We start from the raw sequence: 26,943 nt of genomic DNA, 5'->3' as shown, positions 1-26,943 counted from the left end.
TTTAGCCATACCAACGGGTTGTGATCGGTGAGTAGCGAGAACTGTTGTCCATAAATGTACGGCTGTAATTTCTTTAAGGCCCACACCACGGCCAGGCATTCCTTTTCGATGGCGGCGTAGCTTACCTCTCGGGGTAACAATTTCCTGCTTAAGTAAGCTACAGGATGCTCGCCGCCATCAGCTCCGACTTGGCTTAGTACTGCTCCCAATCCAAACATTGAAGCGTCTGTGTGGACAAGGAAACATTTAGTTGGATCAGGAGCGGCCAAGACAGGAGCATTTATCAAAGAGTCTTTCAGTTTTTGGAATGCCTGTTCACACTCTGGGCTCCAGGTGACAATCTTAGGGAGATTTTTACGGGTAAGGTCAGTGAGGGGTTTTGCTACGGCGCTATAATTGGGTACAAATTTCCGGTAATACCCAGTGGTTCCTAAGAAAGCTAATACCTGGGTCTTGGTGCGGGGGTTGGCCATTTGGCGACAGCCTTAATTTTAGCGGGTTCTGGCTTCTGTTTCCCACTACCCACCCTGTGTCCCAGATACTGAACCTTTGCCATCCCTATATGGCACTTGCTGGGTTTTAGGGTCAGGTTGGCTTCCCGGATCCTATCTAGGATAAACCCGATATGGGTTAAATGTTCTTCCCAGGAGCTGCTGAATATGGCAATATCGTCTAAATATGCGCACGCAAACTCCTGGGATCCTTTCAATAGCCGATCTACCATCCTCTGAAAGGTAGCCGGGGCGTTCTTCATCCCAAATGGCATGACCTTAAACTGGTACAGGCCAAATGGTGTGACGAACGCTGACTTGGGGATGGCATCCTCGGATAGGGGAATCTGCCAGTACCCCTTACACAAATCTATCGTCGTGAGGTACTGACTACGGCCATCTTATCTAAGAGCTCGTCTATCCTGGGCATAGGATAGGCGTCTAATACCGTCTTGTCATTCAACTTCCGGTAGTCTACGCAGAAACGGGTCGTGCCGTCCCGTTTCGGCACTAGAACTACCGGGGAAGCCCAGGGGCTGTCGGAGTGTTCTATCACCCCAAGCTCTAACATTTCATCAATCTCCTTACGCATGTGTTCCTTGACAGATTCAGGGATGCGGTAAGGGGGTTGACGCATGGGCAGCTGACCAGGGGTCTCCACTCGGTGCATGGCTAGGGGGGTATACCCTGGTACATTAGAGAAGGTTTCGCTTTTCTCTCGTAAGAGATCTACAATCTGGTCCCTTTCCTGCGGGTTGAATCTTTCCCCCAATTGTACCTCTCCCAGGTCTTCGTTCCGGTTCTCCATTCCCAGGAGATCAGGGAGAGGTAAATTGTCCATATCTTCTGCAGCAGAGGCGCAAATAGCATTTACCTGCTCTGGGCGTTCATGATATGGTTTTAACATGTTAACATGGAGCATCTGCCTACCTCCTGCTCCAGTACATGGACCGATCACATAGGTGGTGTCACAGACTTGTTCCACCACCTTGTATGGGCCCTGCCAGGAAGCCTGCAGTTTATCATTCTTAACAGGTTTAAGGATCAACACCTTTTCCCCCACTTGAAAACTGCGGTCCCTGGCACCTCTATCATACCATCGGCGCTGCCGGCTCTGGGCCGCCCGGAGGTTAGAGCGTACGGTCTCGGTTAGCTCCTCCAAGCGGTCCCGAAACTCCAGCACATATGGTACAACAGGGGTACCCTCTATCGTGACTTCCCCCTCCCAATGTTCCCGGATTAAATCTAAGGGGCCCCTTACCCTCCGTCCGAACAATAACTCGAAAGGTGAGAACCCAGTGGACTCTTGAGGCACCTCCCTGTATGCGAACAACAGGTGGGGCAAAAACCGCTCCCAGTTCTTCTGGGTCTCCATGAACGTACGGAGCATTTCTTTCAATGTTCTATTAAACCGTTCACAGAGGCCATTAGACTGGGGGTGGTAGGCCGAGTTTATAATCGGCTTTACCCCACATGTTTTCCACAACTGGCGGGGGACTTCAGCGGTGAACTGGGTGCCCCTATCAGAAATAATCTCTCGGGGGAAACCCATGCGAGAGAATATTTTAATAAGGGCCTCGGCTACGGTCTCGGCATGAATATTAGTCAATGCCACGGCCTCAGGGTAACGGGTGGCGTAATCTACTACCTTCAGGATAAACCGCTTCCCCGAGGGGCCGAGTTTAGCTAGGGGTCCAATAATGTCAACAGCTACCCTACTGAAGGGTTCTTCAATTATAGGGAGGGAGTGTAACTTAGCCTTATATTTATCTCCTCGCTTCCCTACTCGTTGGCAAGTGTCACACGTTTGGCAATACTGCCGAATGTCTTTGGAGATACCGGGCCAAAAGAAGTTCTGCGTTAACCGGTGTTTAGTCTGACTAACCCCTAAGTGTCCTGACAGGGGGATGTCATGAGCAATGCGTAGTAACTCACGTTGGTATCTCTTAGGTACTACTAACTGTCGCATAGATACGGGAACTGTACCGGCTACTGTCTTCTCTGCATATCTATACAGTAACCCCTTTTCCCACCCATATCTCTCCCCCTCTAACCCAGTTTGGCTTCCTGCTACTTTATCTTTATATACTTGCAAGGAAGGGTCATTAGCTACCTCACTACCAAACTCTAATGGGGGGGCCCAAGGGATAACAGGGGTATTGTTCTTTACCTGAGCCTCAGCGTGATTTGCCGGTGGGTTGGTGTGGGCCTGGTAGCAACAGGTAAAGCTTCCTGGAGGTTCCGTTGTGGCACAAACTCCGAAGTCAGCTCCCCCAAATCGTTGCCCAAAATAATATCCGCTGGCAAATCTTACATGAGCCCCACTTCCACATTTCCAGACCCCGCTCCCCAATTCAAATGTACCCGGGCAGTAGGAATCTTGTAGATATTACCCCCGGCTACTCGAACAGCTACACATTCACCGGTGAGCTGGTGAGCAGGGATCAAGTGATTCCGAACCAAGGTGATGGTGGCGCCAGAGTCTCGTAATCCCTGGCGGCTCCTGCCATCTAGGTGGACGGCCTGGAAATGGCCTTGTCTGTTGTCAGAGGCTGCCTGTTTTGGGTTGGCCTCGTGTAGAATGCCCAAGGGTTCCCCTGGAGGCATTGGCACCAATTGCTGCTGGGAAAACTCATTTTGGAAGCAGTGTACTGCCGCTGGGCGATGAATCTGCTGGCTAGGGTTTCCCCAGTTGGAACGGTTTCGGTTCCTGGGACAATCTTTCTGGATGTGCCCCTGCTGCTTGCAAATATGGCATCTAACCTGCGGGCGAGACTGGTATCTGGGTGCTTGTTGGTAGTTGCCCCCACTCGATCTGTAGGGTGCTGGACTGGATGCTGGAACGGGTGCTGGAACGGGGTTAGTTGTAGGGGCCCCGGAAAGGGGTCGTTGTGCAACCTTCTGTGCCCGCCGGGCATCTTGGTACTCGTCTGCCATAGTAGCTGCCACATGTACGGTATTGGGTTTGCGATCCCGTAACCAGTTTTGTAATTCGTCAGACAGTCCTTGAAAAAATTGCTCCAGTAATAACAATTGTAACAGCTCTTCCAGCTGGGTTACCTGTGCTGCTTGTACCCATCCTTTAGCAGCACGGGTCAATCTATGTGCCCATTCCATGTGGGTATCTCTCTCGGCTTTCTTTAGCTCCCGAAAGCGCTGGCGGTATGCCTCAGGGGTAATGGCATACCGGCTCAATATGGCTTGTTTTACCTTTTGATAATCTGTGCTGTCCTCATCTGGCATAGTCCGGTATGCTTCCGCTGCCCTACCCGACAATTTGCCGGCCAATAGAGGTACCTTATCCGCAGGATCGATTTTATGCAGCTGGCATAATCTTTCGAAGTCCTGCAGGTACCCATCAATGTCCTCGGTTTCCACATAGGTTTTAAATGCATGGTGCGGTAATTTCTGTTTTTCTGATATTACCGGATATGCAGGAGGGTTTGCTCCCCCAGGTGAAGTGAGGTTTGGTCGGGTGGCCACTAGATATTCATTAATATCAGCTGATGTCCTTTCCAGAAATTCCTGGGAATGTGGCAACGGAAAAAATGCCAGCCTTATCCTCATTTCGTTGGCCCATGCTGAGCTATATGTTTCCGTGGCTGCTGGTGTAACTGCTGCTTGATCGCCCTCCATGAGTTCCGCAATAATGACTCTTTTCGCTTTGTTACTGGCAATAATTCCTCTGGCTTCCAGTAATGCCTTTAGCGTTTCTCTTTTCAGTCTGGTATAATCCGTCCCCATTCGTCATCTGTTCGCATAAAATCCGCATACTCACGAACGATGACTTTGTACGGATGAGGTTCCTTTCCGTTCGTATCAAATAAAACAGCTGAACGGTCTTCGGCTGTGAGATTCGAATCCCGTCGCTTGCCACCAATTGTAGCGGAGAGGCAGGGTGAAGTGCAGTATCTCCGCTGGTAGACAGGAACCATCAGAATGAAATGCAGGTAGCGTGTATAAATCCCATCCCTCCAAGAACTAGACGACACATAGCTTGGAGGTGAACTAACTGGCTGCTAGCTTGCAGCCCTTTTTATTACATGCTCCCCTGAAGGAGAGGGACACACACATTATCATACATTACCCGATAACATTGTAGTTACAACCCACACATATTCCTCCCCTCTGTCTAGGAGATAATTGAATCAATCACTGTGTCTCCCCCATTATCTCCTAAACTAAAAAAAGTTACTACACAATGGGACAATAGAAACCCACCCAGCATGGTACAAATCAATACATTAAGCCCAGAAACAGGGAAATAACATGCAATATGCCCAAGTTCTGTATTTAAAGGGCCAAATCGCCCAGGGCCCATAGATAGAGGGATTGTCACGGATACAGTCCAACAGTTCTCAATGTTTTGCCACATAGAGCAACCAAAAATCCTATGTACCCTAAAATAGTACCAACAAAACTGCCACCTTATCCCGTAGTTTTCAAAATTGGGTTACTTTTTTGGAGTTTCTACTCTAGGGGTGCATCAGGGGGGCTTCAAATTGGACATGGTGTCAAAAAACCAGTCCAGCAAAATCTGCCTTCCAAAAACCATATGGCGTTCCTTTCCTACTACACAATGCCGTGTCTCCATACAGCAGTTTATGACCACATATAGGGTGTTTCTGTAAACTACAGAATCATGGCAATAGATATTAAGTTTTGTTTGGCTGTTAACCCTTGCTTTGTTATTCGAAAAAATGGATTAAAATGGAAAATTTGCAGAAAAACAGAAATTTGGAAATTTAATCTCCATATTCCATTAACTCTTGCGTTCCGCAACCTAAAGGGTTACCAAAGTTTGTAAAATCAGTTTTGAATACCTTGAGGGATTTTTTTTTTTTCAAAATGGGTCATTTTTTGGGCGTTTTCTACTCTAGGGGTGCATCAGTGGGGATTCAAATGGGACATGGTGTCAGAAAACCAGTCCAGAAAACTCTGCCTTCCAAAAACCATTTGGCGTTCCTTTCCCTCTGTGCCCTGCCGTGTGCCCTTACAGCAGTTTACGGCCACATGTGGGAGGTTTCTGTAAACTAGAAAAATGGGGATAATAAAGATTGAGGGGTTTTTGGGCTGTTAACCCTTGCTTTGTTAGCGGAAGTGTTTTTATTATAATGGAAAATCTGCCAAAAAAGTGAAATTCTGAAATTTCATCTCCATTTTCCATTAATTCTTGCGAAACACCTAAAGGGTTAACAAGGTTTGTGAAATCAGTTTTGAATACCTTGAGGGGTGTAGTTTCTAAAATGGGGTCATTATTGGGTGGTTTCTATTGAAATAAAAAAAAATTGCAAATTTTAGAATTGTTTTATAAATAAAAATGAATCTCAGAATGGCCTGGATAAGTAAAAGCGTTTTAAAGTTATCACCACATAAAGTGACACATGTCAGATTTGCAAAAAATAGCCTGATCCTTAAGGTGAAATATGGAAGGGTCCTTATGGGGTTAAAGAAGACCATGTTTTGGAGGGGAAACCCCCAAACTTGTTTACCACCAAAAAGCAGACAGCCTGACCTTTTAAATGTCTGGTTTTAGCTATGTTATTATGTCAGAAAACTTGTTTTTGTCTGGAAAACCTGCTCTGTCATTGCTATTAAATATCATTGAAGGTCTAATGTAAGTCTATACCAGACAGGAGTTTAAACAATGTATATGTTTGTGCTGAGTTTCTCCACCCCTCCCACTAAAAGGTTGCAGTCTAGCTAGGAACTGTATATAAAGGAGAGCAGTCAGAGCCCCTAGGGTGCTTAAGGTAGGGAACAGTGCTTGGAGAGGAGACTCATGCAAGCCTGCATGAGTGACCAGAAGATGCTGACATGGGGACGCTGAGCCACAGACTGTGGGCCCTTGACCAGGATGCCAGTCTTCAGAGAGAGAGAGAGAGAGACAGCTAGCTCAGGCCTTTTCTTAGCATCAAACCCTTCTTCTGCCAGGGAGGAGACTGGAGAAGCTAGCCCAGTGCCTCGCCTGTATTGTTTTGTACCTGAATTCCTCCAATAAATAAGCACCCTGGTTTACTGCAGACCCTGACTCTTTAGGACTTATTTCCCATTGGAGTGCACCATGCCTTACCATACCTTCCGGAGAGCAGCAACATGTGGTGACACCTTGACGGTGTCCGGAGGAGCCCAGCATAGCGTTGGGGTCACCTCAAGCCTGGCCACTGCATATATATATATATATATATATATATATATATATATATATACCGTCATTTTCCTGTATGTTATAGTATGTACTATGCTGGTATAATCTGGGTATCTGCTGTATATAATTATATATGTACAACTGGTATAAGTTATATATCTTCTTGTATATAGTGATATGGACCATGTTGGTATAACCTGGGTTTCTCCGTTATATAATTATATATGTACAGTCGTGGCCAAAAGTTTAAAGAATGACATAAATATTGGAAATTGGAAAAGTTGCTGCCTAAGTTTTTATAATAGCAATTTGCATATACTCCAGAATGTTATGAAGAGTGATCAGATGAATTGCATAGTCCTTTTTTGCCATGAAAATTAACTTAATCCCCAAAAAAACTTTCCACTGCATTTCACTGCTGTCATTAAAGAACCTGCTGAGATCATTTCAGTAATCGTCTTGTTAACTCAGGTGAGAATGTTGACGAGCACAAAGCTGGAGATCATTATGTCAGGCTGATTGGGTTAAAATGGCAGACTTGACCTGTTAAAAGGAGGGTGATGCTTGAAATCATTGTTCTTCCATTGTTAACCATGGTGACCTGCAAAGAAACACGTGCAGCCTTCATTGCGTTGCATAAAAATGGCTTCACAGGCAAGGATATTGTGGCTACTAAGATTGCACCTCAATCAACAATTTATAGGATCATCAAGAACTTCAAGGAAAGAGGTTCAATTCTTGTTAAGAAGGCTTCAGGGCATCCAAGAAAGTCCAGCAAGCGCCAGGATCGACTCCTAAAGAGGATTCAGCTGCGGGATCGGAGTGCCACCAGTGCAGAGCTTGCTCAGGAATGGCAGCAGGCAGGTGTGAGTGCATCTGCACGCGCAGTGAGGCAAATACTTTTGGAAGATGGCCTGGTGTCAAGAAGGGCAGCAAAGAAGCCACTTCTCTAAAAAAAAAACATCAGGGACAGATTGATCTTCTGCAGAAAATATGGTGAATGGACTGCTGAGGACTGGGGCAAAGTCATATGAAGCCTCTTTCCGATTGTTTGGGGCATCAGGAAAAAGGCTTGTCCGGAGAAGAAAAGGTGAGCGCTACCATCAGTCCTGTGTCATGCCAACAGTAAAGCATCCTGAGACCATTCACGTGTGGGGTTGCTTCTCATCCAAGGGAGTGGGCTCACTCACAATTTTGCCCAAAAAAACTGCCATGAATAAAGAATGGTACCAAAACACCCTCCAACAGCAACTTCTTCCAACAATCCAACAACAGTTTGGTGAAGAACAATGCATTTTCCAGCACGATGGAGCACCGTGCCATAAGGCAAAAGTGATAACTAAGTGACTCGGGGACCAAAACGTTGACATTTTGGGTCCATGGCCTGGAAACTTCCCAGATCTTAATCCCATTGAGAACTTGTGGTCAATCCTCAAGAGGCGGGTGGACAAACAAAAACTCACTAATTCTGACAAACTCCAAGAAGTGATTATGAAAGAATGGGTTGCTATCAGTCAGGAATTGGCCCAGAAGTTGATTGAGAGCATGCCCAGTCGAATTGCAGAGGTGCTGAAAAAGAAGGGCCAACACTGCAAATACTGACTCTGCATAAATGTCATGTAATTGTCGATAAAAGCCTTTGAAACGTATGAAGTGCGTGTAATTATATTTCACTACATCACAGAAACAACTGAAACAAAGAACTAAAAGCAGTTTAGCAGCAAACTTTGTGAAAACTAATATTTGTGTCATTCTCAAAACTTTTGGCCACGACTGCACAGTGTCGGTGGGCGAGGCTGCAAGGTGCGGTATCGTCGCATATTGGTGTCACTTTTGTTTTTACAGTAGGGGTGCGTCAGGGGGACTTTAAATGTTACATGGCATCTTAAAATTGTCTTAGTGAAATCTGACCAACATTGCTGTGTTGCATAAAAATCGGATTAACAAAAAAAAATGTAATTTTGAAATTACCTTAATTTTCTTTTAAACTGTTGTGGAACACCTCTAATATTAGCAAAGTTTGTAACACCAGTTTTAAATAATTTGAGGGGTTTAGTTTCTAAAATGGGGTCATTTATGGGTGGTTTCTACTATGTAAGCCCCTCAGAATCATTTTATAACTGAATTGGTGCTTAAAAAAGCTATTTTGGAAATTTTCTTGAAAATCTTCTAACGTCCTAAAAAAATAAAGCGACATTTACAAAATGATGCCAACATGAAGTAGACATATGGAGAATGTTGACTGATAACTATTTTACGAGTTTTTTTTTTTAAGTAGAGAAATTCTAATTTAGAAAATTGTAAATTTTTTGAAATTTTCTGTAATTTTTTTATTTTTTTTTATAAGTTAAGGAAAATAATATTGACCCATTTTTTCCGCTAACATGGAGTACAATGTGTCACCAATAATCTCAGAATCGCTTAGATAAGTAAAACTATTCCAAAGTTATTTCTACATAAAAATAGGCCTGGGCAGGAAAGTAAAAACTGACCTGGGGTAGAAAGAGTTAATATATGCAAATAAGCCTCTGGGGGCAACAGAGGTGTTGCCCATTTCACTTTATTGACAGGGTCAGGTGTGATTACGTCTTCACTGCCTGGTCCTGTCAATCAAAGTGAAAAGGGCGTGGCAGGTGCAGAAAGGAGGAGCCTCTAGGTAAAAAGGCAACACCCCCGTTACTCCTGGAGGTTCATTTGCATATAATAAAACATAATTATCTCAGCAGTGCGGGCACATATCAACATGGGACTAACACAGATGCCTTCAGCTGCCAAGCGCACATGTACCAGGTCAGCCGGTGTCACAGGTACCAATCTGCTGACAGATGCTCTTTATTCTTGTGATTCCAACTGATAGGACGAGGGCAGTCTGAGCTCTAGATCTATGAAGTGATCTACCAGATTACAGCTTTAGGCTACTTTCATACCAGCGTTCTCAATTCCGCTATTGAGATCCTGTCATAGGATGAAAACGCTTCAGTTTTGTCTCCATTCATTGTCAATGGGGACAAAACTGAACTGAACGAAACGGGAGTCACCAAAATGCTTTCTGTTTCGTTTGGTTGCGCTCCCATCGCAGACAGAATAACACAGCAAGCAGCGTTTTTCTGTCTGCAATGTGTCCGTCCTGACACACATGTAAGTCAATGGGGACAGATACGTTTTCTCTGACACAATGGAAAACAGATCCGTCCCCATTGACTTTCAACAGTGTTCGTGACTGATCCGTCATGGCTATAGAAGACATAATACAACCGGATTCATGCGGTTGTATTATTGTAACAGAAGCGTTTTTGCAGATCCATGACGGATCCACAAAAAATACTAGTGTTAAAGTAGCCTTATACTGGTATTACCGCTGTGACTATAGTGGTAATATGAAGGTGTGACAGGCTTTGACCTGAAACATGGAGGAACTGACTTGATACACATTATCATCTCCTCCAGTGTTTCCTCTTCTTATCTCCAGTAATTGTATTTTACATGGGATTTTCTGTTTTTACATCGGTTCATTTTCTTTCTATTCAGGTTCCTACAATATAGGATCCGCTCAGCGTATATATCTCCTATATAAGATCATTCTCCTGATTCACCCATCAAGGATGGATAAGGATGGGGACAAGATGGCAGAGAGTATAATAAATCTCACCCTAGAGATCCTCCTCCGGCTTACTGGAGAGGTGAGAGATTATGATGTAATATTACATCATCTTCTTTGTTACTAACAGATGGACATGACTGGAGAGGTGAGGGACTCTGGAGATGTATGGAGTGATATTTATTACTGCGTCTCTCCATAACCAGGAATACACAGTAGTGAAGAAGACCTCTAGTGAACATTGTCAGGCCCCGGTATCTAAAGGACAGGGAGAAATCCTGAACCCAATATCCAGGCCGACACCTCACATCCCGATACATGAGAAAGTCAACAGAGAGAAGGTCCTAGAGCTCACCAACAAGATTATTGAGCTGCTGACTGGAGAGGTGACATCGCTGGGAATGTCGGGACATTATACAGTAACACTATGAAGGGATCTGGGTGATGACTGTATCATTGTGTTGTCAGGTTCCTATAAGGTGTCAGGATGTCGCCATCTATTTCTCCATGGAGGAGTCTGAGTATTTAGAAGGACACAAAGATCTGTACAAGAACGTCATGATGGAGGATCACCAGCCACCAAGTAAAAGACATGACTAAATACACACATCCTCTCACTAGTTATATGTAAGAAATTAATTGTCACCATATGTTTTTCCTACAGTTAAAGAAGAGAGAACAACTCCCAGTCCTCTAATTCTACAGGATGAGAGATATCCCAGTCCTCTTCTTCTACGGGATGGTTCAGAAGAACATCAAAGCATTCCATATGATCATCAGATAGATGGAAATAAGGTCTCATGAAAGGTTCCCTATGATCTGTAGAAGTGCTGTGAAGATCTTGTGTTCAGTCTTGTTTTATAAACCAGTATTATATGTTTTATCCTTGTATAATGAGAAAGGTAGAGATGGCAGGATTACAGCTAACTATAGACCTTGCATGTCGTCTGGATCTTCTCACAGTTTTCTGGTCTGTAGAGACTGCTGGTTGGAATAAGGAACCAACTATATGCATATATACAGGAGACCTGCAGATATTTTTTGGGTCAGACAATGAAACATGGCACATGTAGATTCACGGTGTCTCTTGAACAGATTTGACATGGTTCTGCTCCAAAGTGAGTTATATAAGTGACTCCCTTCCTTCCCATTTTATCCCCTGTACAGGGATCTGGACTTTGTTGCAGGGGAACCACAGAACGGAGATCGGGCAAGGGTCAGGTTAGGCAGCAAAGGGTCCAATCTAGAAGTCAGGCAGAAGTCTGTACACAGAACAGGCAAGCTTTGCATGAAACTAGCATACTAGAACCTACTGATCAGGCTTCTTTCCATGGCTTGTAGAGATCAGAGTGCGTGCATGCCGGCCCTATAAGAGCCAGAGATAGTGTGTGCACACATGACCTATGGGCAGAGAAGGTCATTATCGTCAGGAAGCAGGCCTCAGCTTGTGTGGGAGGACAGCGTTATTCCAGCAGCCGGGACCACTGGGAAGGGAGAGAGGGATGTCTGTGGGACTGGACCACTGGAGCCCTAAAGCTATGGAGCAGGTAAACCAGGCAGCAGGCGTGCCCACCAGCAGGAAGGAGAGGAGCTATAGGCATGGACCGCTGCCATAGCAGATAACTCTGCTGTCATTTCATCACTTTGTCATTGTAATTAATGATCTTTTCTGGTCACATCAAACCTTCCACACGACTTCTCCATCAGTCTGCTGACTTTTACAATTTCTGTTTCACAGTTTTTAAATCTGGGTAAAGATCTGAACAATATTAAGGCTGAAGATACATATGTGAGGGTGATCATAGAGGACATTCCCACCGATAACCACCCAGGTGAGTAGTAACCACTACATAAAGCAGAGAAGACTCACAGATTCTGCTCCTTCACTGCCTACTGATGACTCATTGTATAGTCAGGTAGTGGTGGCAGTTTGGGGGTCACATATTGTACTTTCCGACAGGTTTTCCTTTATTAGCACACAATTGTTACCGATACCAGGTGTCCCACAGTATTGATCAGGAGGTTGGGGTTATCACCCATTCTAACTTCTATGAACCCTCTTTCCGTAGTACTTAGAGCTGGGGTGCACAACCTCATTCACTTCTATCGATTATTGGCAGCACATTCCTGATTACACGGTGAGATGTGCTGACGATAATTGTACGTCTTTCATCCTGATAAAACATGCAAATCAGCCCACTAATGAGTGATTCCTTGTTTATCGCCTGATCAGCGGCATGATTATACCGGCCAGATATCAGGAATGAGCGCTCCTATGAACACTTGTTCCCAGTAATTGTCCTGAATATCGTGCCGTGTAACAGGGGCTTAGAGATTTCCAGGTAAAAAAATATTTTTAACACGTTTCTGCAGCGTGGGCCTGAGAAAGAAGATTCATACTTTCCTGCTCCCGCTGTCTCCATCTTCTGGTTCTGGCGCTGTTTACATCCGGTTGGATATGGGCACAGTCACTTGTACCGCTCCAGCCAATGACTGGCCTCAGTGGTGATGTGGCCACAAGCAGCGTTTCACTGCTGAAGCCAGTCATTTGCTGGAGAGGTGCTCCGGGCCCGGAAGATGGAGACGGCGAGACCAGCATGGAGCAGGAAAGTAGGAATTTTCTGTATCACGGGCCATGCCGCAGGAACAGGTTAAAAATCATTTTAACTAGGAAACTCCTTAAGTGGCGACATTTCCTTCCTGCCTCCTATTCACAAATGAGCGCTTTACTTCACTGCAGAGGACGGCGCTCACTGGTTCTTACCACCTTCTGCACCCCTGATATACTGTAGGTGCCCTGCACTAACCAGTAAGCACTTTCCATGAAGGCTTACGCACACGGCCATTGTTTTAGTCCGCATATGAGACGCTTTTTTTGTTTTTTTTGCGGCTTGGATGTGGACCTATTCACTTCAACGGGGCCGCAAAGGATGCGGATAGAACTCCATGTGCTGTCACGGTACGGTCATGTGTATGAGGCCTTACTAGCCGGGAAAGCACTGATTGGTTAACCCTTTAATAACTAGGCCTGAAAAGGCCTTAATGACCAGTCACTTTTTTGTGATTTAGCACATGTGGTTCAAACACTTGTACCTTTTGTTATTTTTTCGACTACCAAAATAACTTTGACAGCTTTTTATTACATAACATAGGGTTTTTAATATATTTTATAAGTTTTATTTGGGGGAAACTGTACATTTAATTTTTTTTGTAATTTTTATTTAAACTATAGCTCATTATTTAAATATGCAAATTATTATAATTAGTTCCCTGTATGTGTTGGATCGTTTTATTATACAATATGTATAGTTTCACATGAATGGGGTGATAATTTGTAATGGTTTGTATTTTGTATTTTATTTATTTTGTATCAATTTTTTTTTATTCATCATCACTTTTTATTCAATTTTAAAATATATTTTTGCCACACAATATGACAATTTTATTTAGCACTTTTCCTTTTTTATAATTTTTTTTTAAATTGTATTTTATATCTTTTTGCTAAACTTTTTTCTTTATTTTTATTTTTTATATATATTTTTGCAGCACTGCATGTCCCCCAAGAGGTCTTTAACTCCTTAAGGACATATTTCACCTTAAAGGGGTTGTCCGGGTTCAGAGCTGAACCCGGACATACCCTTATTTTCACCCCGGCAGCCCTCCTGAGCCTGGCATCGGAGCATCTCATGCTCCGATGCGCTCCCGTGCCCTGCGCTAGATCGCGCAGGGCACAGGCTCTTGTGTTTTCAATAACACACTGCCGGGCGGTAACTTCCGCCCAGCAGTGTGTTCGGTGACGTCACCGGCTCTGAGGGGCGGGCTTTAGCTCTGCCCTAGCCGTTTTACTGGCTAGGGCAGAGCCAAATCCCGCCCATCAGTGCCGGTGACGTCACCGGGCTGCCTGTCAGCCCCATAGAGAGCCCGGTATGTCACCGGAACTCAGAAAAATGCCTTTGCCCTGCGCGATTTAGCGCAGGGCAAAGGAGAGCATCGGAGCATGAACTGCTCCGATGCTCATGTCAGGGGGGCTGCCGGGGTGAAAATGGAGGGATGTCCAGGTTCAGCTCTGAACCTGGACAACCCCTTTAAGGACCAGGCCATTTTTTGCAAATCTGACTAGTGTCACTTTATGTGGTGATAACTTTAAAACGCTTTGACTTACCCAGGCCATTCTGAGATTGTTTTTTCATCACATATTGTACTTCATGACAATGGTAAAATGGAGTCAAACAAATTCATTTTTAATTATAAAAAAATACCAAATTTACCAAAAATTTGCAACATTTTTGCAGAAGTCTGATCAGCACCATGGACAGCCGGTCGTCTGTGAAGGCGTCCAGTTGCCATGGTAACCATCACTCGCTTCCACAACAGTGGGTGATGGAGAGGGAGGGGGGTCAGCCCCCGATGGGAGAGGGAGGGAGCTCCCTCCCTGTTAACCTCTTCCATACAGCGGTCCCTACGGACCGCGGCATGGAAGGGGTTAAACGCCTGACATCGGTGCCAGCACAGATGTCAGGCGTTTCAAGCAGAGTGTCAACAATGTGCTGACACTCTGCAAACCGCTCGGCCATCCTGAGAGAGGGGGCGGGCGGATGATCGTGTGCCTGCCCTGCCACCCCCCAGCACCGCTCTGATGATCGCGGCCCTCCCGCACAAGCCCCCCGCTGCGCCCGCCGGCACATAACCTAGAGGGCTGCAGCGGGGCGGGTTAAACATAAAATAACAGCATTTTGAATTTTATGATCAGAAACCTCCCGAAAGCGCTGCAAACCGCAGGTCTGAATTGACCTGCGGTTTGCAGCGATCGCCGATACGGGTCACAGGACCCCCCGGCGCATTGTCCCCAGGTGCCTGCTGAATGATTTGAGCAGGCACCGGGTTCCGATCACCGCCCGCCGTGCGGCGGTGATCGGAAATACATAGGATGTACAGGTACGCCCTGTGTCCTTAATGTACACCCTATGTTCGGAAGAGGTTAAAAGGCCTCTGTGGGACACTGACTTGTTTTTTGTTGTTGTTTTTTTGCACTTTTATTTTCCTTTTTATTTGTATTTTTTTGTACAGTATATTTTTTTCCAATAGACAGCTATGCAGCACCCTTTTTCTTGCCTGGTATCGTGCAGGCAATTTGGACATCTCTTACCAATTCCACTTCTCACTTGCTCTGCTGCAACACTTCAGCTGTCCATGCTCAGACAAACTCTGCTCTGGTGATTTGTCTCCTGATCATCATTACCATGGTGACTGCCTCACTTAATCCTAATCAGGGACCTTGCTCCACAACTGGTCTGCAGTCTGTGCTCCCGACCCTGGTCTGTGGCTCAGGCTTCAGCACATCCCTGGCATAGGACAGTGCTCCACTTCCGACACTCGTGCACCACTTTGTCATCTATGACTCTCGTGCACCTTTGCTAGTCTTCATGCTGCTGCATCCCTCTTCTAGCGCACCCCTGGCAGAGGATACACATGACATCCCAGCATGACTGTTCCACATTCTGCAGGAAACACTCTTCTGGTTATGTTACCTGGTTGAAGGAGCAAGTGCTCTTCACCTGCTGCAGCAAGACATAGTGCTCACTCATCCTCAGCTGAGAGATTAGTGCCTTAACACGCGGTATGCACTGCACTCTGCCCAATATGCCATTATCAGGTGCTTATGAGGGATGCCTACTGTCCTTCAAATTGGGTGACATACTGGATATGTCACTGCTTATCACTACAAGGGGGCTGGAAATTTATCCACTGAGCTCCCTGCATGAAGCTGAGCATCACTGGTGCTACATCCAGTGGCCAAACTGTGGCATTACATCCAGGCCATCATTATCTTCCAGCGACAGAGCAGTGCAGCGTAACCGCAACTCAGCTTAGGACTTCAGAGGAGCGAGGCTTTGTACAGGGCAGAGCTGGTGAGGCTCTGCACTCCTCTGCCCCTGACACCCGGGTCTAAACTGCACAGCACGCCGCTCACCTGTGTAAGGAGAAGGCAGAATCGCTGATACACTGCTTCTACCTTCTCTTCGGCTCCCCCGCTGTCTCTGACAGTCGGGGAGCCGTCCTGCTCCTGCTACAGTGTGGGAGCGGGAGCTGTAATCCTGCAATTGTGCAGCGCTTCCGGCAGAAATCACACAATCAGCTGTGTTTCTTCCCAGCAGGACGGGGCCCGCAAACCATGGCTCTGTTGGCTGCAGGTTGTAGCACTCCTGACTTAGACGCTCTATTGACACTTCTGAATTTTTGGAAATGGGAGAAGCTTTATGGTAGAGCCGAAATAAAAAGAGCTAAAAAAAAAAGGGCCACCAATGAACAGTATCAGTATGTCTTTTGGAGTGTGTTATTGACCTATTTACATGTCCCCACTGTATCAAGCTGCCAGCTTTCAGAAACAGGTTTTGTTAAATTTGACAATCGGGTTGTTTGTAGGAAAAATGTATTTTTAAAATGTACCTGATGTCATCAAACATAGCTCAGGTAGTCACTGGGGCGTACCGCTGTATGAGGCGAGACACAGCGTCATCTCCTCTATCCTGCCCAACTTAGTCTCACAGAGCTCTGCTGGCTTCTTGATGTCGGCTCCTGGCAATGTGAAATCTCGCACAGCAGAAGACATTGGCAGGGATCTTGACATCTGCTGACTGTGGTCCCAGCATCTCCTGGGCAAACACAGTTAGTGCTTAAAGCCGGGGTGTATACATATCTGCGCGCTTCACATGTCAGGATCCTGGTGCTGGAATGAGGTCTCCCTTGTCTGCGTGAGATTTCTCACTGCCAGGAGTTGACATCAGGAAGCCAGCGGAGGTCTGCAACCTGGGCAGGATAGAGATGACTCATCCAGCGGTACGCCCCAGTGACTCATGTTTGACATCAGGTACAGTTTAAAAGTGGGTCTTTCCTACAAACAACCTGAAGTTGGCAGCTTGTACAATGGTGACATGTAAAGAGCGCCATAGGTCACTTCTGGTGACAGGTTCCTTTTAATGGATTTTTAATAATGGGCGCCCTTTATTTTCATAGTTATAAACCATTTTCACTGGAATAATAAAAGTTAAGTTTTCGTGCAATGAAACATTCAGAGAAGAATTAGTACTGGATGCAGTCTATAGGTGGCTGCAATATGCAATACACAATTTCCTTTTTCCTAATTGGGTGTCAAACCCAGGACACCACCAGTGTAGGAGTGGAGGATTTATGTCTAGAACCCCGATAACACACGTTGTAAGGAAGAATGTTAATTAAACAAATTACTTGAATGTGGACATGACAGCTTCATCAATCTCTGGACTCCTGGATTATGCAATTTTGTAATGTTTGTTCATTTTTTGGCCCCCTGTTTTGGTTTTATTTATTTTTGTTTAGTAGAGGACCTCATCAGAGGACTGCATCCATTTTTTATATAGAAATGTTATAAAATTGCAATATAATTTTGAGGTTCTATTATTTAAAAATTATAAAACTCAGATTTATTCTTGGCAGATTACTGTACCAGGAGCTCAGAAAAACATGTGATGTTCTCAGATTTTAGAACAGATCATTGTGGTTTTACAGAAGATACACATGAAGAGCATGCCACTATCTCGGATGTATCCTCAGCCTTTCACAGCAAAGATCTATTATCTGATCCTTTGGATGGATTTCAATCTTCTGATACATCACAGACTGTTAAGCAAAATAAAAGCCACAGAAGAAGTGTTCATCATCAAAGAAGTCAAACAGGGGAGAATGCTCTTTCATGCTTAGAATGTGGGAAATGTTTTAAATCTAAATCAGATCTTATTAGACATCAGAGAACTCACACAGGGGAGAAGCCATTTCCATGTTCAGAATGTGGAAAATGTTTTATTGATAAATCACATCTTCGTAACCATCAGCGAATTCACACAGGGGAGAAGCCATTTTCTTGTTTAGAATGTGGAAAATCTTACACACAGAAATCATGTCTTGTTATACATGAGAGAACTCACTCAAGGACTAATACATTTTCATGTTCAGAATGTGGGAAATGTTTTCAGCAGAAATCACATCTTTTTAACCATCAGCGAATTCACACAGGGGAGAAGCCATTTTCTTGTTTAGAATGTGGGAAATCTTACACACAGAAATCATGTCTTGTTATACATGAGAGAACTCACACAGGAGTGAAGCCATTTTCTTGTTTAGAATGTGGGAAATGTTTTATTGATAAATCAACTTTTGTTAAACATCAGAGAACTCACACAGGGGAGAAGCCATTTTCTTGTTTAGAATGTGGGAAATATTTCATATATAAATCAAATCTAGTTATACATCAGAGAACTCACACAGGGGAGAAGCCATTTTCATGTTCAGAATGTGGGAAATGTTTTCAGCAGAAATCACATCTTCTTAACCATCAGAGAATTCACACAGGGGCGAAGCCATTTTCTTGTTTAGAATGTGGGAAATCTTTTACTGATAAATCAAGCCTTGTTATACATGAGAGAACTCACACAGGAGAGAAGCCATTTTCTTGTTTAGAATGTGGGAAATCTTTCATAAATAAATCAAATCTAGTTGCACATCAGAGAATTCACACAGGGGAGAAGCCATTTTCTTGTTTACAGTGTGGGAAATCTTTTGCGCAGAAATCCGATCTTGTTAAACATCAGAAAATTCACACAGGAAAGAAGCAATTCAGCCTATCAATCAATGGGCCCATTTTTAATGGCCCCTTAGATCGAAGTGCACCCATCTAACGGCCATTAAACACGATAATACGCTACTGCAATATGGCCTTTTGGGTTAAAAAATCACTCACCTCATCCATTTGCTCACACAGGGGCTGTCTGCTCCTCTCTTGATTGAAAAAGACCTGCTGAAGGACCTGCACTTAGCGTGATGACTTCACCACATGATCATGCTGGGAGAGCACGGTGACATCATCACATTGAGCGTAAGTCCTTAGACAGGTCTTTTTTAGTTGAATGGAGCGGACTGCCTCTACGCGAGCAAGTGCATTAGATGAGTAAATTGTTTTTTCTAAGACAACTTCAGCCGCTATTTTAGGAAAAATGTTTCGTAAACATGACGCCCAAGGAAATTCGGCTTCATTTAAAATCAAATTTTTCCTAAAATTCTGACTGAATTCCACTTTGGATGGTTCGCTTCGCTGAACACTAGTGGTAATCATATAGAAGATCTTGTTAGACATCCGAGAATGCACACGGGGAGAAATTATTTTTATGTTTTGAATGTGGAAAATGAAATAGAATTCAGTCAAGTCTTATCACACATCAGTGAATTCACACAGGGCCAAAGCCACTGTCATGTTCAGGATGTCATCTATAATTGCATAGCAGAGAGCCTACAGAGAAAAAAAATAATTCTACCATGGGATTTTTTTACATTTTGTCAACTTGCGTTACAAGTTGTAGTTTTTATGGTGCCATTTTGGGGTACACATGACCTCCCAATTAACTTTTTTTTAACTCTTTCTGGGAGAAAGATGGGGAAAAACATCAAAACTGTTTTTACACTATAAAATTTGCAGTGTTTATTTTTTGGCTCAAATTACGTAACTTTATTCATTATTAGAATATTTTTTTTAAGTTTTATTTTTAGAATTTTTTTTAAGTTTTATTACTGTTGCACAATAAAACAATTTTTTTTTAAAGTAGAAAATGTTTTTTGCATCGCCAAATCCCAAGACACACAACTTTTATTTATTTATTTTTCTTTCCATGGAGCTGTATGAAGGCTTGATTTTTGCAGGAAAACTTGTAGTTTTCATTGATTTCCTTTTGGGGTACACATTGACTTGAATGGGCCTGCAGTCCGTAAAATACGTCAAAAGATAGGACATGTCCTATTTTTGCGGAGCTGAGTCACAGATTGGAAGCCCATGGAAACACTGAGAAGCTCGTCCAAGGACTTTGGGGTCTGTGCCTCTACAAGGTAAAAGATTGGACATGTCCAATCTTCTAAAGTATTTTGCAGATCACAAACCCATTTAACTCAATGGGTCCGAACCGCCATACGGACTTCACACGGCCGGTACCCATGTTTTGAGGACCAATATTTGAAGTCCGCAACAGGGGCACGGCAACCATGCGTTCATCTGAATGAGCCTTAAAATCAGGACCTGAGCTCTAGAGTCCACTAAATGTATTGCACATGCTCTCAGGTCCTGCGTGAAACAAAGTAAATGACCCTGCGCTGTAATCAGGTGATCCGTCACATGATTTCCTTTAGTCTTTATATAACTGTGTCAAACATGTTGTTACCATTTGTTAATAAATATCTGCATTTTGGACCTATGTCTCTTTATTCTTTACATGTTAAGATATGGCCCCAGAACCTACGGAGTTAAGGAAGAGTTGGTGGTCACTGTGTGTGCAAATGATGAGGGGAGACTTTTTTTCCTCTGGTCTTTGATAGCCGCTACACTGCCAAAGGATGTGCCTAATTTATCACAAAACATACAATTCATCATTACTTAGGCGTATACTCTGGCAGTGTGCGTCTGAAGTGAAATTCTACTCCACTCCCTGACTGGAGTAAATTTTAGACAACTTTTACACCTAAAATTGGCTAAATGTGCCAATTTTCCAGCCCCGCCACTCCCTAGTAGCGAGAAGGGTGAAAAAATGTCTGAGTGATAAAAGTATTGTCACACAGGCTTGGGCCTTGCAACTTTCTATACTCCATTTCTGTTTTTGAAAATGATCCTTTAATATTACACCACAGAGCCAAGCGAGTGAGTCTCATTCCATTCATCTCATCACTATATTTTGCTTTGCTAAGAAAAATGTTTTATAATTCATAGTTTGATTCCCATGCACCACTCCAAATGCTCCGTGTTTGACTTGGGAAGGTCTTTCAACAAAGCGTGCAATACAAGAGGAATCAGTGCAAAGCAGCAGAGACTATCATTAGAACTTCCCAGGCAGATCTGCATAGGGAAACATACCTACGCACACGCTGCCTTACTCGGGTCTCGCTGTCAATGTCTAATTTGACCCCACTGCTGGCCGCAGTGGTGACCTGCTGCCCTTGCATGATGACAATTGGGCACATGATACAAGATGAGCAGATCAACACTGGCTAGTATTTTGCTGCAAAGTGGCTATTGGCAGCAGGGGACCTGAGCAAGGCAGCTAAGACCAGGGAGTAGTGTTGAGCGAACTTGTGCTTTGAGTTCGGCTTCGGGTTATCAAAGTATCCCGTTATGGAGTGGGCCACGCTACCTTGAGCGTGACACAACCCTGACAAGCTGAGAGAGCCTTTTCACTTCCCCAGTGAAACAGAGCCCTGCCAGCCCAGTAGACTACCAGCAGTTCCTCGTTAGATATAAGCCCGGTCCGTAAACGGGGTTTTATCGGGTCACAAACCAACCCAGGTAGCGTATAACGTTATGCCGAGACACGGACGTGTGGGATTCGTGGATCGAGATACAGCACATCGCAAGATTAATTTATATAGATAATTGCCTTAAGGACGCACTAGACACAACACTATATATACACAGATATATACAATGGTCCTATAAGCAAATACAGATGGTGGTACAATCAGAGTTAGCAAATGAAAGTCAGTTACCAGATAAAGGAGTAACCCTTTGCTGTGATGGTGAATGCCATAGTCCCCCGGGAGGCACGGACATAAGCAGGTTTTCCAAGGTTCCTCCAAACATGTTACACGACCTGACCCCTTCAGAGAAAGACCATGGCCTGTGCCCTTCACTGACATTTTAACTCATATTCGGTCACACCCCTCTCTCCCCCTGGGAGAATTCACTGGCCCTGGTAGCCAAAAATCTGCAAAACCCATTATGCCTCATCGCTCCCCATCGGAAGGTCATAGGGAGATGGTTCTGGTACCAACGGATCCGCCTGGACCATTAGAGCTTGTGGAGACCAAACACGTCAGGGATATTTGATTCCAATTAAAAGTTCCCCCTATCTCTCCTTCCCTGTGTCCCACACGCAAACGAAGACCGGGAGAACGTCCGTATCGGTCCCAGGGTCGCAGAGACATAAACGGTTTCTTTCTGAGATGTGCGGTTAGTACATAATTTCTTATGAACTCCTGGTTCCATGATGTCTAGGTAGTTCTTTTGTCATGCATGTGAACAGTGATTAGCTCAGCACCCCCATCCCAAGGGGGGTTTTCCTGGCAGAGGCGCTTGCTTCCAGTTTGGGTCTGGGAACAGAACGGAATGCATTTTGGAGCATTCCGTTCAGTTCAGTTTTGTCCCCATTGACAGCGAATGGGGACAAAACTGAAGCGTTTTGTTCCGGTACTGAGCCCCTATGACAGAATTCAATACCGGAAAACTGCTAGCTTTAACGCTAACCCTTACACCTACAACAACTTCTAATTGGACAAAAGTTTCTTATCATGACCACTTCATGCGGAAATAATTTATTGCTTGGGCCTTTCATTAATCCACTCCAATTTTAGTACCAATCTCCATTTGTCTTTCCGAGGAGCCACATGGGCTATAAAATCAAAAGTGAGCTTCACCTATCCAACACCAAGAATCAAGCATGATCATAAACATGCTAATCACCTTCTTTAGTTTGAATAGACAAATACAGTTTTCCTAGCTCACCTTTACATCAGGACTAGGGATGATCGAACCCAGACATTGTCCCGAACCCGAACTTTGCCGCAAAAGTCAGTGTTCAGGTGAAGAATAAAGCTTGTTGAAAAGCTGCAGTGCATTTTTTGGGAGGTGCAAAACACCTCATTTGCATCCGTGACACTGTAACAGAATAGTTAATCAGTCTGTTAATTTTGTCGGTGACATAAACCCATTTTATGGGGTGAGATGCACCTCATTTGCACCCGTGACACAGAAATACAATTGTTTGTTTGTCTGTCAATTTTCTAGGTGACCTCAAAGAATGAGGAGAGCATCAAATAAGGGACGTGGCCCTGGTCGTGGTGCTCTGGTGTTGGTGGAGCCCCTGCTGCAGGGAGAGGACTCTGTCAATCTGTGCCAGCTATGCGCCCAAATGAAACACCTTCCTCTGGTGCACGGAGTCGACAGGACGTTCTGCATCATTTTGTAGGCCTGAATACCGTTGTATGAATGGTAAAGCTAGAACAAGTAGTGGCGGTATTAGATTGGATGACTGACAGTGCCTCCAGTTACTGCACATTTTCTTCTATCCAGTCCCCTGCTGAAAGCGCAGAGTTGGCACCGGCGGCGCATGGGCATCTGTCTTCCTCCTCACCCATTGCAAATCAGCCAAGCAGTCTGAGCCCCAAGTCATGCATCAGGCACTTATGCTTTTTGATGACTCTGCTGGCGAGAGTTCCGTGGGCCATCCACCTAGCCCTGACTCAGAAGATGAAGAGAATGAGTGCACTGATGCCCCAACCATTTATGTTTGTGGATGAGGACGTGGCAGGTGTCAACTCCTGCGACTTTCTGCAGTGTGCAGACCAGCAAGGAGTTGCAGGAGTGAGGAGTGGGTGGAAGATGATGTGGAGGAAGATGAGGTCCTAGACCCCACATGGAATCAAGGTCATCCGAGTGATATGTTCGGAGGAAGAGGCAGTGTCACGCAGCTAGCCCCTAGCCAGTATGCCTCCTACTGCCCACTGCATCGAGGGACTGAGCACACCATAGCCAGCTCAAAAGGAGTTCCCTGGTGTGGCAGTTCTTCAGGCAATGTGCTGACGACAAGACACGGGTGGTTTACATGCTGTGCAGTCAGAGTCTGAAGCGAGGCATAAATGTTCTAAACCTGAGCACCACCTGCATGACCAGCCATCTAAAATATCTGCTCCCTCTTTTGCTGCGGTCTCGGCCTCTTCCATACCCGCAACAGGGCCACCTGGCACCCCGCAAAGAGAGGATGGGACAGCACTACCAGCAGCAGTGTTATCTGCAGCGGGCACCTTCCCCAGGCCCTTTAAGAGAAGGATAGTATTTGTTGTGTGACGCCAGTTGCAATGAAGCAACAAGGACACAGGGCACCTTTTAGTGATATAGTGGATGGTACCCAGGTATAGGAATGCCAGAGTGGTATAGAGTAGCATAAAAGTTCCTTTAAAGGGATTCTGTCACCAGGTTTCACCCCTTTAAGATAAAAATATGGTTATGTTCAGGGTGCCTTCACTATTCCTAATGTGGTCTTATAAATGTAATCTGTAGGCTCATTTTGCTAAAAATACGCTATTACTAACCTGTCATTCATAAAAATAAGGTGCCCAAGGGGGTGTAAATGGATCCAAGCTGCCGTCTTTAATGAAGGTGCACGTGTCACGGTGCTCCTACCTGAATACACTGGACCCCAGGCGTTGGCTCTGAAGCAATGAAAGGGAGGTTGTTGATGAAGGGGATGGAGAGATAAATTTAGTCCAGGCCTTGTGATGAAGTTGAAAAGCAGCTTTACTTTGCATAAACATTCTCCAAACAGTTTCAGGCTTTATCTTGGTTCCCAGCAGGCTTTAGCAATAAAAACTCTGGCAAGCGAACACATCTGTTGCTCTCTGGCTTTGCTGTACTGACAGGTTGGCTATACACTACGTGCAGAATTATTAGGCAAATGAGTATTTTGACCACATCATCCTCTTTATGCATGTTGTCTTACTCCAAGCTGTATAGGCTCGAAAGCCTACTACCAATTAAGCATATTAGGTGATGTGCATCTCTGTAATGAGAAGGGGTGTGGTCTAATGACATTAACACCCTATATCAGGTGTGCATAATTATTAGGCAACTTCCTTTCCTTTGGCAAAATGGGTCAAAAGAAGGACTTGACAGGCTCAGAAAAGTCAAAAATAGTGAGATATCTTGCAGAGGGATGCAGCACTCTTAACCCCTTAGGGACACAGCCTTTTTACACCTTAGGACCAGGCCATTTTTTGCAAATCTGACCAGTGTCACTTTAAGTGATGATAACTTTAAAACGCTTTGACTTATCCAGGCCATTCTGAGATTGTTTTTTCGTCACATATTGTACTTCATGACACTGGTAAAAAAAAGGTAAAAAAATAATAATTTTTTTGCATAAAAAAATTTCAAATTTACCAAAAATTGGGAAAAATTAGCCAATTTCAAAGTTTCAGTTTCTCTACTTCTGTAATACATAGTAATACCCCTAAAAATTGTGATGACTTTACATTCCCCATATGTCTACTTCATGTTTGAATTATTTTGGGAATGATATTTTATTTTTTGGGGATGTTACAAGGCTTAGAAGTTTAGAAGCAAATCTTGAAATTTTTCAGAAATTTACAAAAACCCAATTTTTAGGGACCACTACAGCTCTGAAGTCACTTTGCAAGGCTTACATAATAGAAACCACCCAAAAATGACCCCATTCTATAAACTACACCCCTCAAGGTATTCAAAACTGATTTTACAAACTTTGTTAACCCTTTAGGTGTTGCACAAGAGTTATTGGCAAATGGGGATGAAATTTGAGAATTTCATTTTATTGCCTAATTTTCCATTTTAACCCATTTTTTCCACTAACAAAGCAAGGGTTAACAGCCAAACAAGACTGTATCTTTATTGCCCTGACTCTGCCGTTTACAGAAACACCACATATGTGGCCGTAAACTACTGTACGGCCACACAGCGGGGCATAGAGTGAAAGGTGTGCCGTTTGGTTTTTGGAAGGCAGGTTTTGCTAGACTGTTTTTTTGACACCATGTCCCATTTGAAGCCTCCTGATGCACCCCTAGAGTAGAAACTCCATAAAAGTGACCCCATCTAAGAAACTACACCCCTCAAGGTATTCAAAACTGATTTTACAAACTTTGTTAACCCTTTAGGTGTTGCACAAGAGTTATTGGCAAATGGGGATGAAATTTGAGAATTTCATTTTATTGCCTAATTTTCCATTTTAACCCATTTTTTCCACTAACAAAGCAAGGGTTAACAGCCAAACAAGACTGTATCTTTATTGCCCTGACTCTGCCGTTTACAGAAACACCCCATATGTGGCCGTAAACTACTGTACGGCCACACAGCGGGGTGTAGAGTGAAAGGTGCGCCGTTTGGTTTTTGGAAGGCATGTTTTGCTGGACTGGTTTTTTGACACCATGTCCCATTTGAAGCCCCCCTGATGCACCCCTAGAGTAGAAACTCCATAAAAGTTACCCCATCTAAGAAACTACACCCCTCAAGGTATACAAAACAGATTTTACAAACTTTGTTAACCCTTTAGGTGTTGCACAAGATTTAATGGAAAATAGAGATACAATTTCAAAATTTCACTTTTTTGACAGATTTTCCATTTTAATATTTTTTTTTCCAGTTACAAAGCAAGGGTTAACAGCCAAACAAAACTCATTATTTATGGCCCTGATTCTGTAGTTTACAGAAACACCCCATATGTGGTCGTAAACCGCTGTACGGTCACACGGCAGGGAGCAGAAGGAAAGGAATGCCATACGGTTTTTGGAAGGCAGATTTTGCTGGACTGGTTTTTTTGACACCATGTCCCATTTGAAGCCCCCTTGATGCACCCCTAGAGTAGAAACTCCCAAAAAGTGACCCCGTTTTAGAAACTACGGGATAGGGTGGCAGTTTTGTTGGTACAAGTTTAGGGTACATATGATTTTTGGTTGCTCTATATTACACTTTTTGTGCGGCAAGGTAACAAGAAATAGCTTTTTTGGCACCGTTTTTTTTTTTGTTATTTACACCATTCATCTGACAGGTTAGATCATGTGGTAATTTTATAGAGCAGGTTGTCACGGACGCGGTGATACCCAATATGTATACA

The 26,943-nt window shown here is 44.2% G+C and overlaps 3 protein-coding genes across 3 annotated transcripts in view; all 3 read left to right on the top strand.

The window, feature by feature from the left end:
• Positions 1 to 26,943, top strand: part of LOC122934014 (zinc finger protein 260-like) — a 222,488-nt gene that overhangs the window by 13,441 nt on the left and 182,104 nt on the right. The gene's annotated exons all lie outside the window — the stretch shown is intronic.
• LOC122934017 (gastrula zinc finger protein XlCGF26.1-like) overlaps positions 1 to 26,943 on the top strand; it is a 323,260-nt gene that overhangs the window by 152,658 nt on the left and 143,659 nt on the right. The gene's annotated exons all lie outside the window — the stretch shown is intronic.
• Positions 10,768 to 20,504, top strand: LOC122934029 (zinc finger protein OZF-like). Its single transcript, XM_044289170.1, has 4 exons — positions 10,768 to 10,820; positions 10,902 to 11,032; positions 11,976 to 12,069; positions 17,711 to 20,504. The coding sequence occupies exons 1-4, from the start codon at positions 10,796 to 10,798 to the stop codon at positions 18,946 to 18,948; spliced, it is 1,488 nt and encodes a 495-aa protein (XP_044145105.1). The 5' UTR covers positions 10,768 to 10,795; the 3' UTR covers positions 18,949 to 20,504.

This window comes from Bufo gargarizans, chromosome 4, assembly GCF_014858855.1.
Source record: "Bufo gargarizans isolate SCDJY-AF-19 chromosome 4, ASM1485885v1, whole genome shotgun sequence".
Lineage (NCBI taxonomy): Eukaryota > Metazoa > Chordata > Amphibia > Anura > Bufonidae > Bufo > Bufo gargarizans.
This window is presented reverse-complemented; position numbering and strand designations above follow the sequence as displayed.